Source organism: Dermacentor variabilis, unplaced genomic scaffold (assembly GCF_050947875.1).
Source record: "Dermacentor variabilis isolate Ectoservices unplaced genomic scaffold, ASM5094787v1 scaffold_23, whole genome shotgun sequence".
NCBI lineage: Eukaryota > Metazoa > Arthropoda > Arachnida > Ixodida > Ixodidae > Dermacentor > Dermacentor variabilis.
In genome coordinates this window covers 525,050-544,237 of record NW_027460401.1, presented here as the reverse complement: position 1 = coordinate 544,237, position 19,188 = coordinate 525,050, and the positions used below count along the sequence as shown (strand labels likewise).

Here is a 19,188-nt window from a genome sequence, read left to right as displayed (position 1 = left end):
AGTATGACGCCATTTTGAGAACGCCGCATGATGACGATTTTGTTTGCTTCTGTGATTGGCTGGGTGGGCAACCCTGCGTGGCCCGTGTGCCTTTGTTGTCAACTGCTGTTTTTTTTTTAGTTGTATGCTAGTATAGAAATCTTTACACTTTCGCTTTTTTTTACTTGTTCTTGGCAGTGTTCTTCCTGTGCTTCTTTCCTGTGCGAGTCCATTTGATGTGGTTCCTTGTTTGCCTAGTAAAAAAGAGGTGTATCTCACAGGCATACCTGTGCGTCTTTATGCGTCTTTATGGTGAATGGCGGGCGTTATTAACATTTGTACTAGTAAAGGTACACCCCCCCAATCTCATTTGCATAGAAAAGTTACCTTGGGTTGGGCCCCCCTCCCTCGAAAAAAAAATCCTGGGTCACTCCACAATCAGCCCCTCGTAGAGCTTACAGAGGCCCCCCATGCGAGATAGCAGCTGGCTTTGCAGTCGGGAGAGCAGAGCCCCACCATCTGGAGCACGGTGCAGACGGTCACTGTGCCCAAGGGCTCGCTGGAGCACGTGCAGCGACAATGGTCATTCGCCAGCCTCAGCCAGTATGGCAGCAATTCGGGAGTGCTTGGGGAGACCAAGGATGCTCCTTACTGCACTCTTATGCACTCTCTCGAGTTGTTCTTTCCTGGCTGGAGATAGTAAAAGCAGTGGCAAGGCATATAGCAGGATGGATGTGGCCGCAGCTTGGCTCATCTACAGCGCCCACTTGACGGTGCAGCCCTGGCCACGCTGCTGCATCTTGCTCACTGCCCCTGGACTATTCGGACTTTGGTGGTGACTGACTTGGCTGCAGGAATCCAGGAGAGCCAGTAATCAATTGTTAGGCCCAAATAGGTGACCTCCCACTTCCATGGTACGGTGGTGTTTGCAATGTGCAGCTGCTTCATGTAGTGGCGTGCTGAGGCCAGCGGGTGTACAAGTAGTGCCTCTGTCTTTTCCGGGGACATGGAAAGGTCAATGCCACCGAAGAAGGAGATGACTGCTTCCAGGGCCCTCTGCAGTGAGCCCCGGATGGCAGTGATGCTTCTCCTGGGTCCTCGTACCCACAGCGCCATGTCATCTGCATAGATGGCGCAGCAGACTGGGTAGCATCTGTCAGCCAGTAGTAGGGGCTGCTGCAAGTACTGCCAGAGCCAGGTTGAAAAGTAGAGGGCTCAGCACCGATCCCTGCGGGACACCGGAGGGGATGTCTCTGGTATCGCTGAACACTTTGCCTACCTGCACCAGAAAGCTTCGGACCACCAGGAAGGCAGAGATGAAGCCCTGGAGGCATCCCGTGACGCCTAAGCAGTCCAATGCTGCTTCGATCACCTCGTGCGGCAGCCGGTCAAAGGCACTCTGGAGGTTCAGGAGCAGCAGCATGACAATGTTCTCACTGCCTCTGGCATCCTCCAGGGTGGCCACATCTGTGAGGGAGTCCACCATTGAGCGCTTGTGCCTGAAGCCAGATTGCAATTCTGCAAAGTCCATTCGAGCCGAGATAGGGCCATCTTCTCCATCACTTTGCATGCTGCAGAGGTAAGGGGGACTGGCCTGTAGGAGGAGAGCGCGCAGGCTCCCGTCACTTCAGCAAAGGCACCACCACAGCCATCGGCCAGCTCTCAGGCAGGGCCCCAGTGCTCCAGGAGGAGTTGAACTGCTCCAGGAGTCGTTCCCGTTGCAGCTCTGCAAGGTTACACAGCATCTGGCAGGTTATGCCATTGGCTCCAAGAGCACTCTGTCATCATGTGAGAACCAGCACCGACTCGAGCTCGTGCATGTGAAGAGGCTCGCTGCACAGGGCGGAGATCTGTGCCGCCACCAACTCTGGATGGTGGCAGGGAGGGAGGCAGCGTCTTGTGGCAGCCATCAAGGGCAGGATCTGCGGGACTGGGGACCTCTCAGAAAACTGGTCGGCTGTGCGCTCGACCAGGGCCCGCTCGCTGATGCCCACGAGAACAGCTATGGCCAAGGACTGGCATTGAGCACTTGGAGCATCCATCAGTGACCTCAGCAGGTGCCAAGTTCAAGCACAATCTGGATTGTGACTGATGGTGGAGCAGAGGCTCTCCTAGCTTTGGCCTCCGCGTCGTCGGGCATGGCAGATGACGTGGAGTCGGTGGTCAGCAGGAAGCATGGTGCTGACTGCCTGCATAATCAGCACCAGGTTTGCCACCAGCTGTTCCACAGTTGTCGGCACCAGGGGGTGTGGTCGAGGGGACAGCAGTGGCCTGAGGCACCTGACGTCGGGAGCTGTGTGGAGCTGGTACCGGGCACCTTGAAGGATCAGCAATGCCCGTGACTGCGTTCGCATAGGAGCGCGGCGAGGGTGTGGTGGCCTGCTCCAGCTGGCTTCACGCTCACCCGGTAGGCAGGCAGTCACTGGAATGCCATGGAGCTCGGTGACTGCCAGCAGCTCCTCAAGGCATGCCTGAGTGGTCGTATCGGCGGCCACAATGTTGCGCTTGTGGTTGACACGAACTGCAGCAACACCTGGTCGCGCAGAAAGTGCCGCCACGAGTGCGAGGCGCGGGGCACTCCGGAAGGCTCCACCCGGTGCAGATGGGCGGAAGAGCACCGTGCCGGTGACCGCAGGGTTGACTGGGAGTGCTGCACTCTCCAAAGGCCTTGCACGGCGCTGATCTCCTTTCGACAGGACCAGCTGGAAGCTGTCCGCAGGTGGCTCACGAGCTGCGAGGTTCTCACGCTCAACTGCCTTTGTAGTGGCTGCAGTCTCAGGAGTGCGCTATGAGAAGTCGGCCACCCAGGAAGTAGAAGCTTCTGAAGCGGTAGAAGTGTTCTTTGCCTTCTTCTGCTGCTTCTTCTTCTTCTTCTTCTGCAGGTTCCGCTGTGCAGGTATGTGACGGGGTGGGCCCTTCAGGAACTTCGACGCGAGGGGCTCGTCGGGAAGCACCAACGGAGCCAAGACCACCGGGTTGGGAGTGTGTGCTGCAGCAGTCAAGGTAGCAGACAGCATACCCCCAACGCTAGCAGACGACCTTGTGACTGCGGCCGCAGGCGCGCCCTCGCTTCGAGGGAGTGTGAGGGAAGCGGCCGGCACCTTGTTAAGAGGCTGAGAGATGGCGTCCATACTCTCCATCAGGACGGGAGCTGTAGCAGATGACACCTTTTCGGCGGCAGGAGCGTCACCTTCTGCGTCAGGCAGAAAGGGGGTGGTGACCGTCTCTCCTGCGGGACGGGAGATGTTGCCGCCGTTGTCCATCCTTTCCACTTGATCGTTGGGAGATGCACGCTTCTCCGAGTGAGGAGGAACGCACGGTGCCTGCTTGCGAGGGCCGGTCACCCCCTTGTCCTCACTCTCGACTTCGCAGGCGCGTTTTTGCGAGCTAGTTTAGTCCATCTCTTCTTCATCGTCTGAAGAGCTGGGCAGCGGGAGTGCGACCCTTTCAGCAAGGTATCCGTCCTGTGTCAGAGACGGTATTCACCGGCGTCGGCTCCACAGCTACTGTAGGGGCTGCTGGGATCGTGGTACTTTCAAGTGGGGCCCCAGGCTGGGTGACAACTGCAGGATAAAAGGTAGTGGCCTGCTTTTTAAGCCACTTGTCAACAATGTCCTCTGCATGGTACTGAAGCTCTTCTCTCGCTCTGAGCTCATGCAGGGTTGCAGGCATGAGAGTCACGAACGATGCGTTCGGTTGGCGTCGGTGGCCCATGCGTGGCGGGCGACCCCTCGACATGTGGAAATCCATGTAGAAAAAAAAAGGGAGAGAGAGAGAGAGAAAAAAGAATGCGAGAACAGCACACAACACAGTACAACACGTGGCGCGTGAGCACACCAACATGCACAACACGGGGTGTGCGAGGTTACCAATACACTCCAACACGGGGCGCGCGAGCCTGCCAACATGCAGAAAATGCGGCGCGCGAGCTCACTAACTCGAAATACATATGGCGTGCGAGCTCACCAGTCGAGCACATATCCCTAACTGATCCGTCTAGGATAGTTGCAATATAGTTGTGACTGGCGAGATGAGGTCGTCAGAGCGAGGAGCAGTGCAAGCTCCTCGTATCGCAGTTTAGACGAGACTCCCCTGTCGTGCACTCCCCGCATGCCGACCGCGCACACACGCCTTCCATGTTCTCCCTCCCCGCCACACATCGTTGCCCACCGTCCCGTGCCTGCTACTCTACGCCACCTGGCGTCGGCCCGGTACCCTCACAGCACCTCAGAATATGGAAAGGTTCAAATCACATGTTTACATTTATATGTCTCCTGTTTTTTTTTACACTGTAAAGGGCAGTTGTACGATATATAACAGGATTATCTTAGTGGAATCCAGTGCACTTTCATTAACGTGGCTTATGAGTGCTGTTCAAAAACTTTTTTCCACATTCGAGTGAAGGAGCGAAATGCAAAAGCACTCATGTACCGACGATTGAGTGAACATTAAGGAAACTCCAAGTGGTCTTACTTCAGGCTTTGGCACTACGGCATCTCCCTGTGTTGCTGCAGGACATTAACCCCACCAATCGGTCAACTTTTCTTTCTTCCAGATGCCAGGCCTCTAAGAAATTTTTTTGCTTGTCATTTGTTTGCGAAGTTTATTAGCACTAATACAGCTCCACGACCAATCCACAGGGAAAAATGTCTTTCATTTGTGTTTGGATAATTTCTGTTTGTTTTGTATATAAAGGTGTGTGCATGTTACGTGGGACATCATGCACAATTGCATACTCGTCTTTTCAAGTGGGGTCTGTCTTAGGTATGCCACCACCTATGTACAATGCGTATCTCATGCCTTGCTCTCCTGAGGCCTCCATTTGATGGTATTTTCGCATGATAAATGATCTCATAGGACCAAATGAAAGTAACTGTAAATTCCTTTGTCACAGAAACAAATGTAACAGAAAGAACCGGCACCATGCTGAAAGCAGGGAGGCATATTTTGAGTTCGACTGATACCATCACACGCGAGAGCGACAGGAGAGGACAAAGATGGAAAGATCCAAGTGCTATTAAGGCCTTTTCATTTGCTTTTTGTGCACACGGGGTCACATTATTATCGTCAATGGGCTCTCTCTGCCAGTGTATGTGCCCCTCGTTGCAAAGTTGTTCCTCTACATTTGAGAAGGGCATGCCAATAACTTCATGCATGTGATCCTTGAACATGGTGCAGTTATAAGCACATTTTTGCAGATTGCTCAATTTGCCCGAGCCAGTTCTAAATGGTGCCAGCAGGAAAAGACTTAGCTTGCGGTTGGTTTCAGCTTGTGATGGGTTCACTTTAAGATTTTCTTAGTTGAGACATCAAACGCAAGAGCACTGACTCACCTGCATTGCTTATTTCGTGTGGCCCCTAAGTGCCTTCGTGTGAAAACAAGCCTAGCTTTCTACCATGCTCTCTTCCTTCAATTGCCTTTTCTTCCTTGTACCTTAGTATTGCTCCCTCCCATTTTCTCTTCACTAGCTGGTAGCGCGAAAATGCTCACCACTGTATAGGCAAGACGGGCAGCTAAACAGGACAGCTTGCGAGAAGGAACAATGCTTGCCAGACCTTTGGCAGTGTGAACAGTCATGCCCTCGACTCCACTTATCTGCACCCGGAAGGAGTGCACTGTCAACCTGTTCGTGTGTTTGGAGGTGTTGACAGCATTGCAGCAGTGTCCAGGCACAACTTTGATTGACTGCTGTTAGGTGCAAGTACCAAATTTCAGTTCCTTTTACACATATTTCATCTCAAAGCCAGAATTGCCAGGGCATCAGCAGGATAGCCTTCACAGGCAGGTTAGCACTCCTCCATGGTTGGATCCAGCTAGCATTTGCATAGCTATTAATAGACTTTGTAAAAGAATCAATTGGGGTCTGCTTCTTGATTCAACTTCCATTTGTTTGGCTAGAAGTTGTACCGCCTGGCAGACATATTCTTGGTTTTGGACAATAATTGTTTTTGTGAAAATGACATGTCAGAAACTGGTACAATGTGTGTGGTCTGACTGGTAACTGTTTAGTTTTGTATGGTGCCCATAGCCTCCTGTATTGAGTGGCCCTGGCAGCATCTGGTTCCAGCGTCAATTGGTCTTGGCACCAAGCTTTTCACAGGAGCGGCTGCAAATTGCGATCGTTAAGCATTCACCTCGATCGTCCAAGTAAATGAACAATTGAAATTGAGGGTCTGACAGAATCCCTTCTGGTCAAGGAACATCATATTATTAATAGATGCAGTACCAACCAAAGTAAAATTTATTAAAAAACAATTCAGCTTCCCCAAAGGAACTTAAACGGTTTTAAACATATTTACCTTAGTTGGCACTGCACCTTTTATTTACCATAAAAGAATGGAACAGTTGCCAGAAATTGTCTGGAGGCCTGGGGCGGTTGTGGCACAGGGGCGTCGTGGCCCCCATGGCCAAAATGGTTCACACTTGCTGAAGGTCCTGCCCATGTGTAATCACACTTTGCTATCCTAAGTGGGGTGTGCATGGGAGCTTACACAGTCTAGCTCATTGTCATCAGTATTGATAAAATGTGCTACTGAAGCTTGTTTTTTTATTCTAGGTTGTCACTTACGTGCATATGAAGGAGTTGACCACTTAGCTTCAAACTTAGCTTGGCAGAGTGGCTTGCTAATATTTTCATTTTATTTAAGCTGTAGAGGTCATTGCTAGAGGTGTCTACAGGAACTGAACTCTTGTGTGCTTCTATGTTCAAGTGTCTTAGCTCTAATGCATATGGTGGTAAGTGCTGAAAAAACTGTGGCAACTAAGCTGTTACTTGACAGTTGTTAGTGGTCCTCGATATGCCCCCTTTGGACATCTTCCTCGTCTTTGAAACGATGCATGTCTGTGCAGATGTGTTTGACGATGAGCTGATGGCAGCAACCCTGAGCGACATCTTGCAGGAGAAGGTGGTGCAGTTGCCTGTGTACGATTTCATCACTAGCACGCGGTAAGAGAATTATACACACACACACACACACACACCTATCCCGAGCCAATTATGATCAAAATGGAAGAAAATAATGATGCCTGATGCAGGGGTTAACCCTTTAATGATGAGACATATAAGTACCCAGAAAAAAAATGTTTCTTTTCTGTCTAAATATGCAGAACACATGAATAATAAGCTGAATCAACAAAAAGAAAAAAAAAATTTTGCAGAAGCTTTTTCAGCAATAGGAGGAAAGCCACAGACAGGAAACTGGAAGTGGGCTTCACTTCAAGCGTTTTCAATTTGTATCAAGGGCTCTCATCCTATGTGAACCACAGGTGCACATTTCGTTTGCTTTACGTCACATGTGCAGCACCATTGCAGCTGGATATGTTGCATCGGCCTGTCTCCCCTGACCTTGCTTTCAAAAGACAGTGAGTCGCGGGCCAAACATACTCTTCGTTGTCCAATGCTCCTGCTCTAAACCAACAAATGTAGTGGCCCTGTGGCCTGTCATTCAGTGTTCGCCGAAGCACTTAGCCAGAAACTTGGTACTGAACACTGAAACTCGGCAAGAAAAAAAATGTTTTGGTATGTTGCCTGTAGGCAACACTCGTAAATAAATGCTTAAGTGTTTTTCAGATTTGTAAAAAGAAAAAAATTGTTTTGCTCGTAATGCGAAGCTGTGACATGATAGCCAGCAAAATATAATGCACAGTAAGCCTTAGACTGTTTTGTGCAATCTTTGTTAGGGTGAGCAAGTGCAAGCGAGCAATCTCCTTTTGAAAAGTACAAGAAGTATGGAGTCCTTTGTTTGGGGAGTTTGCCTCCCAGTCATTAGTTCCACTAATTTCTTAGTAAAAGCTTGGTTATTACTGCTGAAAATGAAAGGCAAATCCTTCCTAATTGAATTTCGCACTCAGTGTAACACCGCTACATTAGTATGACGTCACATACTGCAGTATATTTTTGCATACTTGGGCCATTTTTATTGAGAAAAAGTTTTCAGAACTGAATAGGTTGAGCCTTTCGTTTATTGGTAAGCTACCTATACTAATTATTCTTGAACTGACACTGTCCATGCCTTGTGACGTCACAGGGAGCTAGCATGGGAAACTTGAAACTAGTCTTTCATTTTTGCATCTTTTCTGGCTTACCAAGACTGCGCTCACGGCAGGAGTGACGTTTTTGGTTTTCCATAAGTGTAATTTATCAATCCAGCTTGATGTAATGCTCCTCTCTGGTGTCTCTCATTCAATCTCGCCAAGTCACAGAGGTCAAGCAACCAACTTGGTGATAAGGCAGTCAGAAGTGGTTGAAAATTTCCTAAAGAGCTATTTCCTCTAATGCTGTATGTTGCTAATTTTTCTCTCTCATTTATACATTCATTTCTGATTGCAAATAATGCAAGGAAGAAAGAAAAATTCATCGTACCTGTGTGGCCCTGTTTTGGCAGTGCAAGACGCCTGGAGGGCGCTTGCGTCAAGCAACCTTGTTCAGACAAGTTCCTGAAGCAGGCATAATCCGCAACAGCTCAGTCGCTGAAAAAGTCACTTTGATATAAAAACATTGTGTGGCTTTTCACTCTCTGCTGTTTCTATAATTTGGTGCTGCTTGTGTGCTAGCTACATTTAAAGGAAGGCCATCCCAAATAATGTGTGCATATATCCTACAAAAAGTTTTCTCAGGACAAACTAAAAAAGAGTGCGTGCTATCTCCCTCCCCTCCTCCCCTATCTTTTTTGTTAGTCTTGGTGAGCCCCAATGAGTAAAATTTTGGCGAGTCTGTATTCAAGTGAGCTTCGTGAGTAAAATTCTGGCGAGTTCAAATGAGCCATGCTGAGTAGAATTTTTGGTGAGTGTGAGTTCGAGTGAGGCCCGCTGAGTAGAGTTTTATAGCGATAGCAATTATATGGACACTTCAGCTGAATTTCCGCCGTCGTCATTCGCATTGGCATCGGTGCCGCCGTGATGTTCCGTATAAAGTCCAAGTGTGATAACATTGCAGCCATGCACTGTATGCTATAGGTGCAAGGGTGAGCCAAGAAGGATGGTGACTCAATCTCTTGCTCGCAAAAAAAGGTGGGGAGGAAGCACGCCGTGTTCCATCGCAGGCAAGGGAGGGGTGGGGGATTCTACTCCAGTGGCAGCTGGGTGTGGTGCAATTGTGTGTAGTCGCGCGGGCCCTATATTGAAAGCTACCTGCGGTGGGTACAGAGTCTAGGCACGCCAAGGGCTCATGGTGTTATGTGCGCTGTGTTCTCGCCACTTAGTTCCCATTGAAGTGAGAGGCAGCACGAAGGACAATTCGCTTGCCCCTGCTGCTGCTCTTCATTACACTAGCATTTTGACAGCGCGTGTCCGCACTCATTGAGTGAGAGGTGTTCATGTTTGCCTGTGCTTGTGTGACACCGTGCTTGTTAATTTAGTTAGTAAACAAATGTTTTGCAAGCTTATACGGCTGATAAAACTACTAAGACTACATCATATTTCTGTCTAATAATTTTCTATCGCAATCGATGCTTCGCCTGTTGTGCGGAACTGCGACATATTGACATGTGTATTTGTTTGTCTATATCGGTCGACACGTTTCACCGCCTAACAAATGTTATCGCACAGCGCAGGACGCGCCTGCATGTATCGGAAGTTTCTGGAATGTTATCGATGCTTCCATCCGCTGTCTGTGACCGAACCTTGTGTAATCTGATCGCATGTGTGCACGATGCGAATAATGTAGAACTTTGTGGAAGGCACGCGGGTCCCAGCGATTACTCTGGAACATTCGGCGACTGATGTATAAAAGTCGATGCGCTTGACCCGCTCATCAGATTTTCGACGACCGCCGATCATGTTCGCCGCTACCATTCTTCTTTGAGTGTAGCCTGTTTTTGAGGGCACAAGTTCGCCCAATAAAACGCTCGTTTCGTAAATCACAGTTTTGCTGCCTTCTCAACCGTCACTACCACGTGACATCTGATGGAGGTGCGGGGTAGCCTGAGGACAAAACCAACATCGCCCAAGACCGGCGTGCTAGCCGCCGACTGCAAGGGCTGCCCCAAGAGCGCTGACTTCTACCTGAGACGACAAAGAAGATTGTGGCCAAGACAACCCCAATGGCTGCCCCAGCATCCCCTGTTATCCTGCAACAACCTCGGGACCCGCCAACCTTCCATGGAGCAGCTACTGAAGACCCGGAATCTTGGCTGGAGACCTACGAACGAATTGCGACTTTCAACAGCTGGGACTCCGACAACAATCTGCGGCATGTATACTTCGCCTTAGAAGATGCCGCCAGAACGTGGTTTGAGAACCGGGAGTCGATGATGACAACATGGGACCTGTTGCATAGCGGCTTCCTGCGCACCTTTATGAGCGTTGTGCGCAAGGAAAGGGCTGAAGCTATGCTGGACTCCCGAGGGCAGCTACCTAACGAGAACGTTGCCATCTTCACGGAAGAAATGAGCCGTCTGTTCCGCCACGCCGACCCGGAGATGCCCAGGTAGAAGAAAGTCCGCTTACTCATGCGTGGTGTGATGGAAGAACTTTTCGGCTCAATGATACGAAGCCCACTGAAGACCGTAGGAGAGTCCCTTCGCGAGGACACTAGCATCGAGAAGACACTCGAAATGGTGAACCGGCAATTCAACCGCCGTACGAACTCTACCAACTACGAAGGAATTTAATCACTGGCCACGGACAATCTGCGCGAGACCATCCGGGCCATTTTTCGCGAAGAACTGCGCAAAGTCTTGCCTTCATCGCAGCCTCAAGTGGCCTCGATCGCCGCCATCGTGAAAGAAGAGGTGCAGCGATCGCTTAGAGTTTCTGAGGTGCAACCACAATTACCGCAGCCCCAGCCAGAAGCGATGACATACGCCGCTGTCGCAAGCCGTCAAGGTCCCCCTCCGCGACCGCGCCAGGGCCCTGTAATGCCGCAATTCTGTCGACCACCGCCGCCGCCGCCAGCACGCCCACCCGTCGCCCAGTGCAGCTACTCGAGGAAGACAGATGTTTGGCGCGCTCTTGGCCACCGCCCACTATGCTACCACTGCGGCGAAGCCGGCCATGTGTACCGCCGATGCCCATACCGCGACCAGGGATTGCGAGGCTTCGCCGTCAACGCACAGCGCCCGAGGGAAGGTGAACGCCCTCCTGACATCGCCGACTACCTCGCCGCTACTCAGTGCAGCCCTCGACGACCAGCCCGTTCGCCGTCACCAGGCCGCTACCTGTCGCGGCAGCACCGACCATACACTGGCCCAGCCCGGGGCCGCTCTGCAAGCCCATATCCGGAAAACTAAAAGCAGCAACCGATTGAGGTGCGGTTGCTGTTCGTTGAACTGATGAAGGCGCCGAAGAAACTACCTCAATGATGTAACGACACGCCGCCGTCTCAATGAAGTCTGGAAGCACAGAATACAACGACGAAAGACGACCTGATGACATCACAGACTAGCCACTGGTCAACGCGTCGCAGCCGTGGTCCGACGCCAAAACCGAACTGTAATGCCAGACAAAGAAGCACCGACCTCGACGTGCTCCTCGACGGCCACACAGTCACCGCCTTAGTCGATACAGGGGCCGATTACTCCGTCATGAGTGGACACATCGCCGCCCAGTTGAAGAAAGTTAACACTGCATGGGAAGGCCCCAAATTCGGACCGCCGGAGGATACCTCATTACCCCGACTGGAATCTGCGCGGCAAGAATTACCGTTCATGACCGGACTTACCCTGCCACCTTCGTTATCCTCCAACAGTGTTCACGAGACGTCATTCTCAGCATGGACTTCCTGAACCAACACGGCGCAATCATAGACCTGAAGTCAAAATCGATAATGCTGTCAGAAGATCAAGCGATACCACTGGAGAGGCCTCGTAGTCACCACGCCTTGAGTGTGCTCGAAGATCAATTGAGCATCCCGCCGTGCTCCAGCATTATTACTTCTGTCGGCACCGAAACACCCGCTAACGTAGAAGGCGTCATTGAGGGCAACCAACATCTACTGCTCGACCGTGAAATTTCAAGAGGGATCGCTAGACTCCAAGGAGGGCAAGCGGAAGTTATGCTAACCAACTTCAGCCAAGAGTTCAAGCACATCAACAAGGGCACAACAATCGCGTACATCGAAGAAATTGTGGAAACCAGCAATGCCTTTGTCCTCTCGGATTCTGCCGCATCTCCCCCGATGAGCATATTCCCCGAACCAGACTTCAACGTGAATCCAAGTCTTCCTATGAGTAAGCAGCAACAGATCAGAAGTCTTCTCCTACGATACAAAGACTGCTTTTCGACGTCATCGAGGATTTGACAAACACCAGTTGCAAAGCATTGCATAATAACCGAAGAGTGTGCTCGACCATTCCGTCAGAGCCCTTACCGAGTTTCGGCGCGAGAACGCAAGCTATAAAACAAGTTGACGAAATGCTGCGCGACGACATCATCCAGCTGTCGAAAAGCCCGTGGGCATCTCCTATTGTCTTAGCAAAGAAAAAAGACGGAAGCCTAAGTTTCTGCGTCGATTATCGTCGACTAAACAAGATCGCGAAGAAGGACGTATACCCCCTCCCAGGGATAGATGATGCATTGGATCGTCTCTGCAACGCTAAATACTTCTCGTTGATGGACCTCAAGTCTAGCTACTGGCAAATAGAAGTTGACGAGAGAGATTGCGAAAAGACCTCCTTCATCATGCCAGACCCCTACGAGTTCAATGTCATGCCATTCAGACTGTGCTCGGTGCCTGCAATGTTCCAGCGTGTCATGAACACAGTCGGCGATCGTCGAAAATCTGATCAGCGCGTCAAGCGTGTCGACTTTGTTCCAGAGTAATCGCTGGGACCCACGTGCCTTCCACAAAGTTCTACATTATTCGCGTCGCTACCGGTCTGTATGTATGCTACCGCTAATGTATGCTACCGGTCAGTCTCCTACAGTAAGTAGCAGAAATGATAAAAGATTAATTTTGCGGAGCATTGAACAGCATGAATCAAGTGAATACACTAACCTGTAGGCTTTAGCTGCCCAAAGATGAAAAAGGCAACTGCGTCATGATGACATTTCGGTAGCAAGCAAATTGCGTGCCACAAAGAGCTTATCTATAAGACATGTTTTTGCCGCTATTGAACACTCACAAAAGGAAGACACATAAAGACAACACAGTCTGTGTTGTCTTTATGTGTCTTCCTTTTGTGAGTGTTCAATTGCGGTAAAAAACATGTCTTTTAGCAAGCACCAACTAGGCCAACAAGCAGTTCTGTTGCGAGCTTATCTATCCAGGTTTTCACTGATGATGAACGGACAGGAAAGCCTTGAAGGAGGCAAAGGACAACTTTTGAGCAATCAGCTTTGCTAGTTTGACACATTTTGTAAATTGTTTTGAAACGCAATTTGTGAAGCTGCACCTTTTCTTGTCTGAGATGGCTCTCAATTTTGCTGAATGGTCAAGAAGGGAAACTGAGGGGCTCATATTTTCTTAATCACGACCATATAAAGCCAACAGACAGTGAAGCCAAGGAAAGCATAGGCTTGCCTTTCCTTGGCTTCATTACCTGTTGGTTTTATGTGGTCGTAATTTTGCTGAAAGCTGTTTTTGGTGCCCTTGAATTCAAGAGTGTTTACGACACTGCTGCACTGTTGTCAGATATGTGATTGCGTCTATGCTAATTTTTTCAGGCTGCGGGACCAGTGGATAAGCATTGCGCCTGCAGACGTTGTTCTGGTGGAAGGGGTGCTGCTGTTTTATTTTCCACGCCTGCGAGACATGTTTCATATGAAGCTCTTTGTGGACACCGACCCGGACACACGACTTGCACGCAGAGGTGACTGTTGCCTCAGCTTTTCTTGCTTGCCATTTATGGCACCTTTCATTATGCAAAAAAGAAGTGAGGTGTGCAGACAGGACACAAGAGTCGAGAAGTGGACAACACTAACGCCGACTATCAACTGAAGGGAGCACTGAGGCGAAAAAAGAAAGAAGACACAAAACTCATCTGCGCATGCTCAGGAATGGTAACACCACGTGTCAGTCGGGTACAGGTGCCGGTCTACGTGAGAGATAACTGTTAAGGCACTTAATCTCTTCCTTATGTAAAGTAATCGAAGGCTGACTCACGCACGCACCTCCACCATTATAGATATGCCATGCCTCTACCGTAAGACGCGTATCTTCATTCTTATGCCTGTACAGTATCGCGCATTTATCTAACTCTGGCGTGCAGTTACAATCTCTGCAATGAAGAGAAAAATTAGAAGGTGGTCCACCGGTTAATGACCTTTTATGTTCCATTAGCCTGTGATTGATACACCGTCCCGTTTGCCCTACGTAGAACTGGCCACAGCTAAGGGGAATATTATAAACCACACACATACGACAGTCAGTAAAACTGTTGTTCTTATTGTGCTTCACTGGACAAACATCTGTTCTTTTTCTGCCTTTTACCTGCTCCTTTTTCCTCTGCATGGCAGCGCATATCTTACCTAGCTTATTGGGAGCAGTGGAAACAACATTAACATCATATCTACTTGCAACTTTTTTAAGCCTGTGCGATACTGAATGAATGTACGGAATAGCCACTACTCTTTTTTTGCTATTACTGCTTTCTGTAATCAAGTCTGTCCCCCTCGAAACCGGCTTCTTTAGGCGCTCAGCCACAGTGGCCACTGCTACACTAGGATAACCTGCTTCTAATAAGCGCCGGACCTGCACATTAAAACTGGTGCTCATTTTGTGCATGTAGGATCTGGTGAGAGATGACTTAAGGCACAACATGGCAATTACGTTTTTTACTGCTTTGGAATGCTTGGATTGAAAGTTTAATAACGGCTTCCCATTCCCTTTAGTTCCCTTTAGTTCCCTTTAGCTGTGGCCAGTTCTACGTAGGGCAAACAGGACGGTGTATCAATCACAGGCTAATGGAACATAAAAGGCCGTTAACCGGTGGACCGCCTTCTAATCTTTCACTACATTGCCGAGATTGTAACTGCACGCCAGAGTTAGATGAATGCGCGATACTGTACAGGCATAAGAATGAAGATACGCGTCTTATGGTAGAGGCATGGCATATCTGTAATGGTGGAGGTGCATGCGTGAGTCAGCCTTCGATTACTTTACATAAGGAAGAGGTTAAGTGCCTTAACAGTTATCTCTCACGTAGACCGGCACGTGTACCTGACTGACACGTGGTGTTACCATTCCTGAGCATGCGCAGATGAGTTTTGTGTCTTCTTTCTTTTTTCGCCTCAGTGCTCCCTTCAGTTGATAGTCGGCGTTAGTGTTGTCCACTTCTCTACTCTTGCGTCCTGTCTGCACGCCTCACTTCTTTTTTGCGTAATGAATCCTTACCCACTAGCTCAGCTTTCTGTCGTTCTGGCACCTTTATGCTGACAGATGCACATTCGTCTTTCGACATATGTATGGAACTCCTTTGATCATTGTAATGTACCCGGGCCACATTTGAAATGCAAAAGCTGGGCATACTCATAACAGGTCACACTAGTAAGGGTTGGTTGTAGGTCTCATTGCATGGAGCTAAATGAAATTTTAAAAATGAGGAATGGGCAGGAGCACTCTGCTGGAGACTGGTTGGTTCATGCTGAACAAGTAATGTACTGTGCCAGTGGCGTGCCATGCTGTGTTCTGTCCTGTTTTTCTTTCCACTCTTTTATTTAATGCAGTACATTACTTTAGAAAGGGGGGCTTCACATTAACTTCATATAGGGGTGAGTTCTAAGACTGTTTAAAGGAAAGAGACTGTGTTTTCCACAAGTTGTGATCACCCTTGTGTGGAAGAAGCCATAGCGATTAATCATAAGGATCTTGCAGGTCAACGTACAACCTGGCACTCTGAGGGTCATTTTGTTCAAGTTCTGTAAATGGCAGCATGTGTTCTGTTTACTCTCAAGTTGAAGGATAACTTGGCTTGTCTTTAGCAAACTCGGCAAGAGTGAGCTGAAATGGTTGCCTGTACACAACCTACTGTCGTAAAAACGAGCAGCTCGGGTCAAGGAAGCTGTGGGTAGTTTCTTTTGGATCACTCCAATATTCTGCCACATGCGTTGCGTCTCACACATTAGCAGCAGTTTGCCACAGTCAAAGCCATGTACAATGAATGCAACTCCTCTGTGTATTGTTCTGACCTGAGGAAATTGTTTCACCTGCCATGGTGTTTTGGTGGCTGTGGAATCTGCTGCTGCACATGAGGGTGAGGGTTTGATGCCTGGCCATGGCAGCTGCATTCCAATGGGGTGCCAAAACGCTTTCGTACCAAGCATTGGGTGAGGGTTGAAGAATCCCAGGTGATTTAAAATACTGAAGTACTAAAGCGCCAAACAGATGACACAAGAAGAGACACGGACGAGTGCTTACTAACAACTGATGCTTTATTGTCAGAAACACACAATATACAGTCGCTGTCTGATTTTTCGGACTCCACAAATTCGGACATGCTCGATTATTCGGTCTGCTTCGCTGCACCGCCATTCTCCCCATAGACCATAATGTATAACAACTGCCGAAAGTTCGGACACCTTGCAACCTCTCGTCTAATTTTTCGGACACTCCTTGAGCCAACTCGATCGAAAGCACTATGCACCAACTCTGACCGGTGCATAGTTCGACTTGCTGAATGCCATTTTTTTTTAACGGAGCTTCCTTGCTGCCCCACGAAGTGGCGCTACTGCAAATCCCCGCTCATCATCATCGTTTCTGCCTGGTTCGTGGCTACAGCAGTTTCGGTCTCAGCTTAGTAAGCCATATCAAGGCAATCCAGCAGCTGATTTGTTTGTTTCTTCGTGCATGACGCTGCGAGTAGGCCACATTTTTCGTTTGTGCGACTGGTATCAGCGTGACGGAGTGGTGATGTTTGCTTTGTGTACTGTGTCAAGGTTGCGGTGATGCAACGTGGCATATGGAAACAGCGTCAAGTGTCCAATGGCACAGACAGTGCCCGCGCAGACTGCGCTGGGGAATGCCGGCAAGCAGGTGCCGGGAGCCTAGGATTTGTCGCCTTCCGATGTGTACCCTACTGACGCCGACAGTGTTCTGCTAAGACCTGTGCAGTGGTTCCGGACACCGTCTCATTTGACAGTTTCACAGGTGCTCACGCTGCTGTACTGACATGCGCAGAACTCGATGACTGCGAGATTATTCGTCAGGTTTCTGCTGCACCACCGGACGATGACTCTGAGTCTGAAGATGACGCACCATGTGCTACGCTGCTGTCGCTTGCGGAGCGTGCAGAAGCAGTGACTGTGCTTTCAGCCACCTATAGTGACCGTACGACTCTCTCCGAGATTCAGGCTTATCTGATTGCGCGTAAACAGAACAGCGTGCAACGGCGTATTCACGATTTCTTCAAGACTACTGCCCAGCCCGAATAAGTTTCAGTTTCAGTTTATCGATGTGCGTGAAATGTTTTAGAGAAAAAGTAACTCTAGGAGGTCCCATAGTCAAAGACTGGGGAGGGACCTCCAACAATAAATACATAGAAAAAGTACACTTAATACGATCAGCAGCAGTAGCAATCCTAGGAACAAAAAATACAGTCAACGACCGATTTTTCGGACCCTCTAGGGAACGTAAAAACGTCCGAAAATTCAGGCAGTCCGAAAAAATGAATGCATGCAAAAAACCGCACTTTTTTTCTTTTTTTTTCTCGGATCTAGAGGTAAAGGGCGAAATACCAATCTTCCGAAACCCTGCCAAAGCATCAATGAAGGTGCTATAAAAAGAGGCGTTCAAAAACTCTGTATGCAGCCGACTGCCGGTTTATTATGTACATGTGCATCGTCGGGCAGCCAGTGTTATTGCTGCAGTGGCTTGAAGAACTTGTTGATTGTTGTTTGGACGGCGTTCCGGTTGCATGCGATAGTATTCGCCTCGATCTGAGCAAGGGTCATATCAGCACTGTACAGCGATGAAAAAGTCAACAGTGCTCGCGTCAACTCGGCGCTTGTAGGTGGCGCAGGCATTGGCTCCTCATTTTCAACATCGGAGTCTTCTGAATCCCCCACAACCTGACGGACTATTCTCTCGTCAGTCAGTTCTGCGCAGAAGTTGAGCTCGTTGTCAGCGTCAACAAACTGTTCAAAAGTTATTTCCTTGGGTACGGTACTGCTTTCCGCGCTTCGATGCCATCGGCGAGGACGACGAAGACGGGAGTGGGGGCCATCGAAGGCAAGCGAAATCCTCAAGTTGCGAACAGTGGAGTTCGCTGGCAAGCGTCGAAGCACCTAGGCCTAGCATCGCAGAGCACACTTGACACCAACGTAACGTTGCTTGACACAACAGCACAACCACACACCACGCTAGCTAAAACGTGGCTTCCGCCGGACGCGGAAGTGCGGCCATTTGCGACGATGAACATAGCCAGCATGGCCAGACCAAATCGGTGTGTGACGGCTAGATTCGGCTAGTTGTGGTTCAAAGCGGTGATATGCTTCGACTGCAAGTCGATTTCCTTTGCAAGGGCGCTGTGCGAGGAGCCAAAGGACCTTCCGTCGCGTCAAAAAGTCCGGAAAATTGGACGCCGGGGGGCTCGAGCGTCCGAAACTTCAGATGTCGTTATACATTGATTCTATGGCGCTCGTGGCAATGCCGCGAAGACGTCCGAAATATCAGGCATGTGCGAAAATTTGTGCGTCCGAAAATTCAGTCGTTGACTGTATTAACAAAGTCGAGTCATAGTAATAACAATAAAGTATAAACACAAAAAGCAGGTCCTAGGAGTATTATTCGACATACAGAAGCGTAAAAAAAATATACAACACAATCACTTTCCCAACAAGTGGTTACGAACTTTCCTCTTAAATAAATGAATGGAAGGAGATGATTTAATGGAGGGTGGTAGTGAATTCCATATTGATGTTGCGAAAAAGTTCGCAGTAAATTTGCCGTAGTTAGTCCTTGGTTTCGGTAGGAGAAAGTTATTATGGTGTGAAAATCGAGTGCCAGTGAAATGTGGGGTTTGGTCTTTTGTTATCAACGAAATTGGTAATTCTCCTCGACAAAATTTATACTTCAGGACACTAAGAGAACATTTATTTAAATCCACTACAGATAAAATATTATATGTGCGGAGTAATGGCAAAGCACTAGATGAAAAATGGCTGTAACTGATTATTCTCAGACTTGGTTTTGTGTGTGCTGCAGGGGGGCCAAGTGAGTTGCGTAGGTATTGCCCCAAGAAGAAATGCTGTAAGAGATGTGACTGTGAAGAAATGCGTAGTAGAGTGAAATTAACATACGTACAGGAAAATAAGGGCGGTCTTTGATTAATATT

At 49.0% G+C, this 19,188-nt stretch overlaps 1 protein-coding gene across 3 annotated transcripts in view; it reads left to right on the top strand.

Moving 5' to 3' along the window:
- Window positions 1-19,188, top strand: part of Uck (Uridine-cytidine kinase) — a 223,186-nt gene that overhangs the window by 96,482 nt on the left and 107,516 nt on the right. For all 3 annotated transcript variants that reach the window (XM_075678485.1, XM_075678486.1, XM_075678487.1), the window contains exons 3-4: window positions 6,830-6,926; window positions 13,583-13,728. In XM_075678485.1, the coding sequence (XP_075534600.1) occupies window positions 6,830-6,926; window positions 13,583-13,728 (243 nt within the window). The remainder of the gene's footprint in view (window positions 1-6,829; window positions 6,927-13,582; window positions 13,729-19,188) is intronic.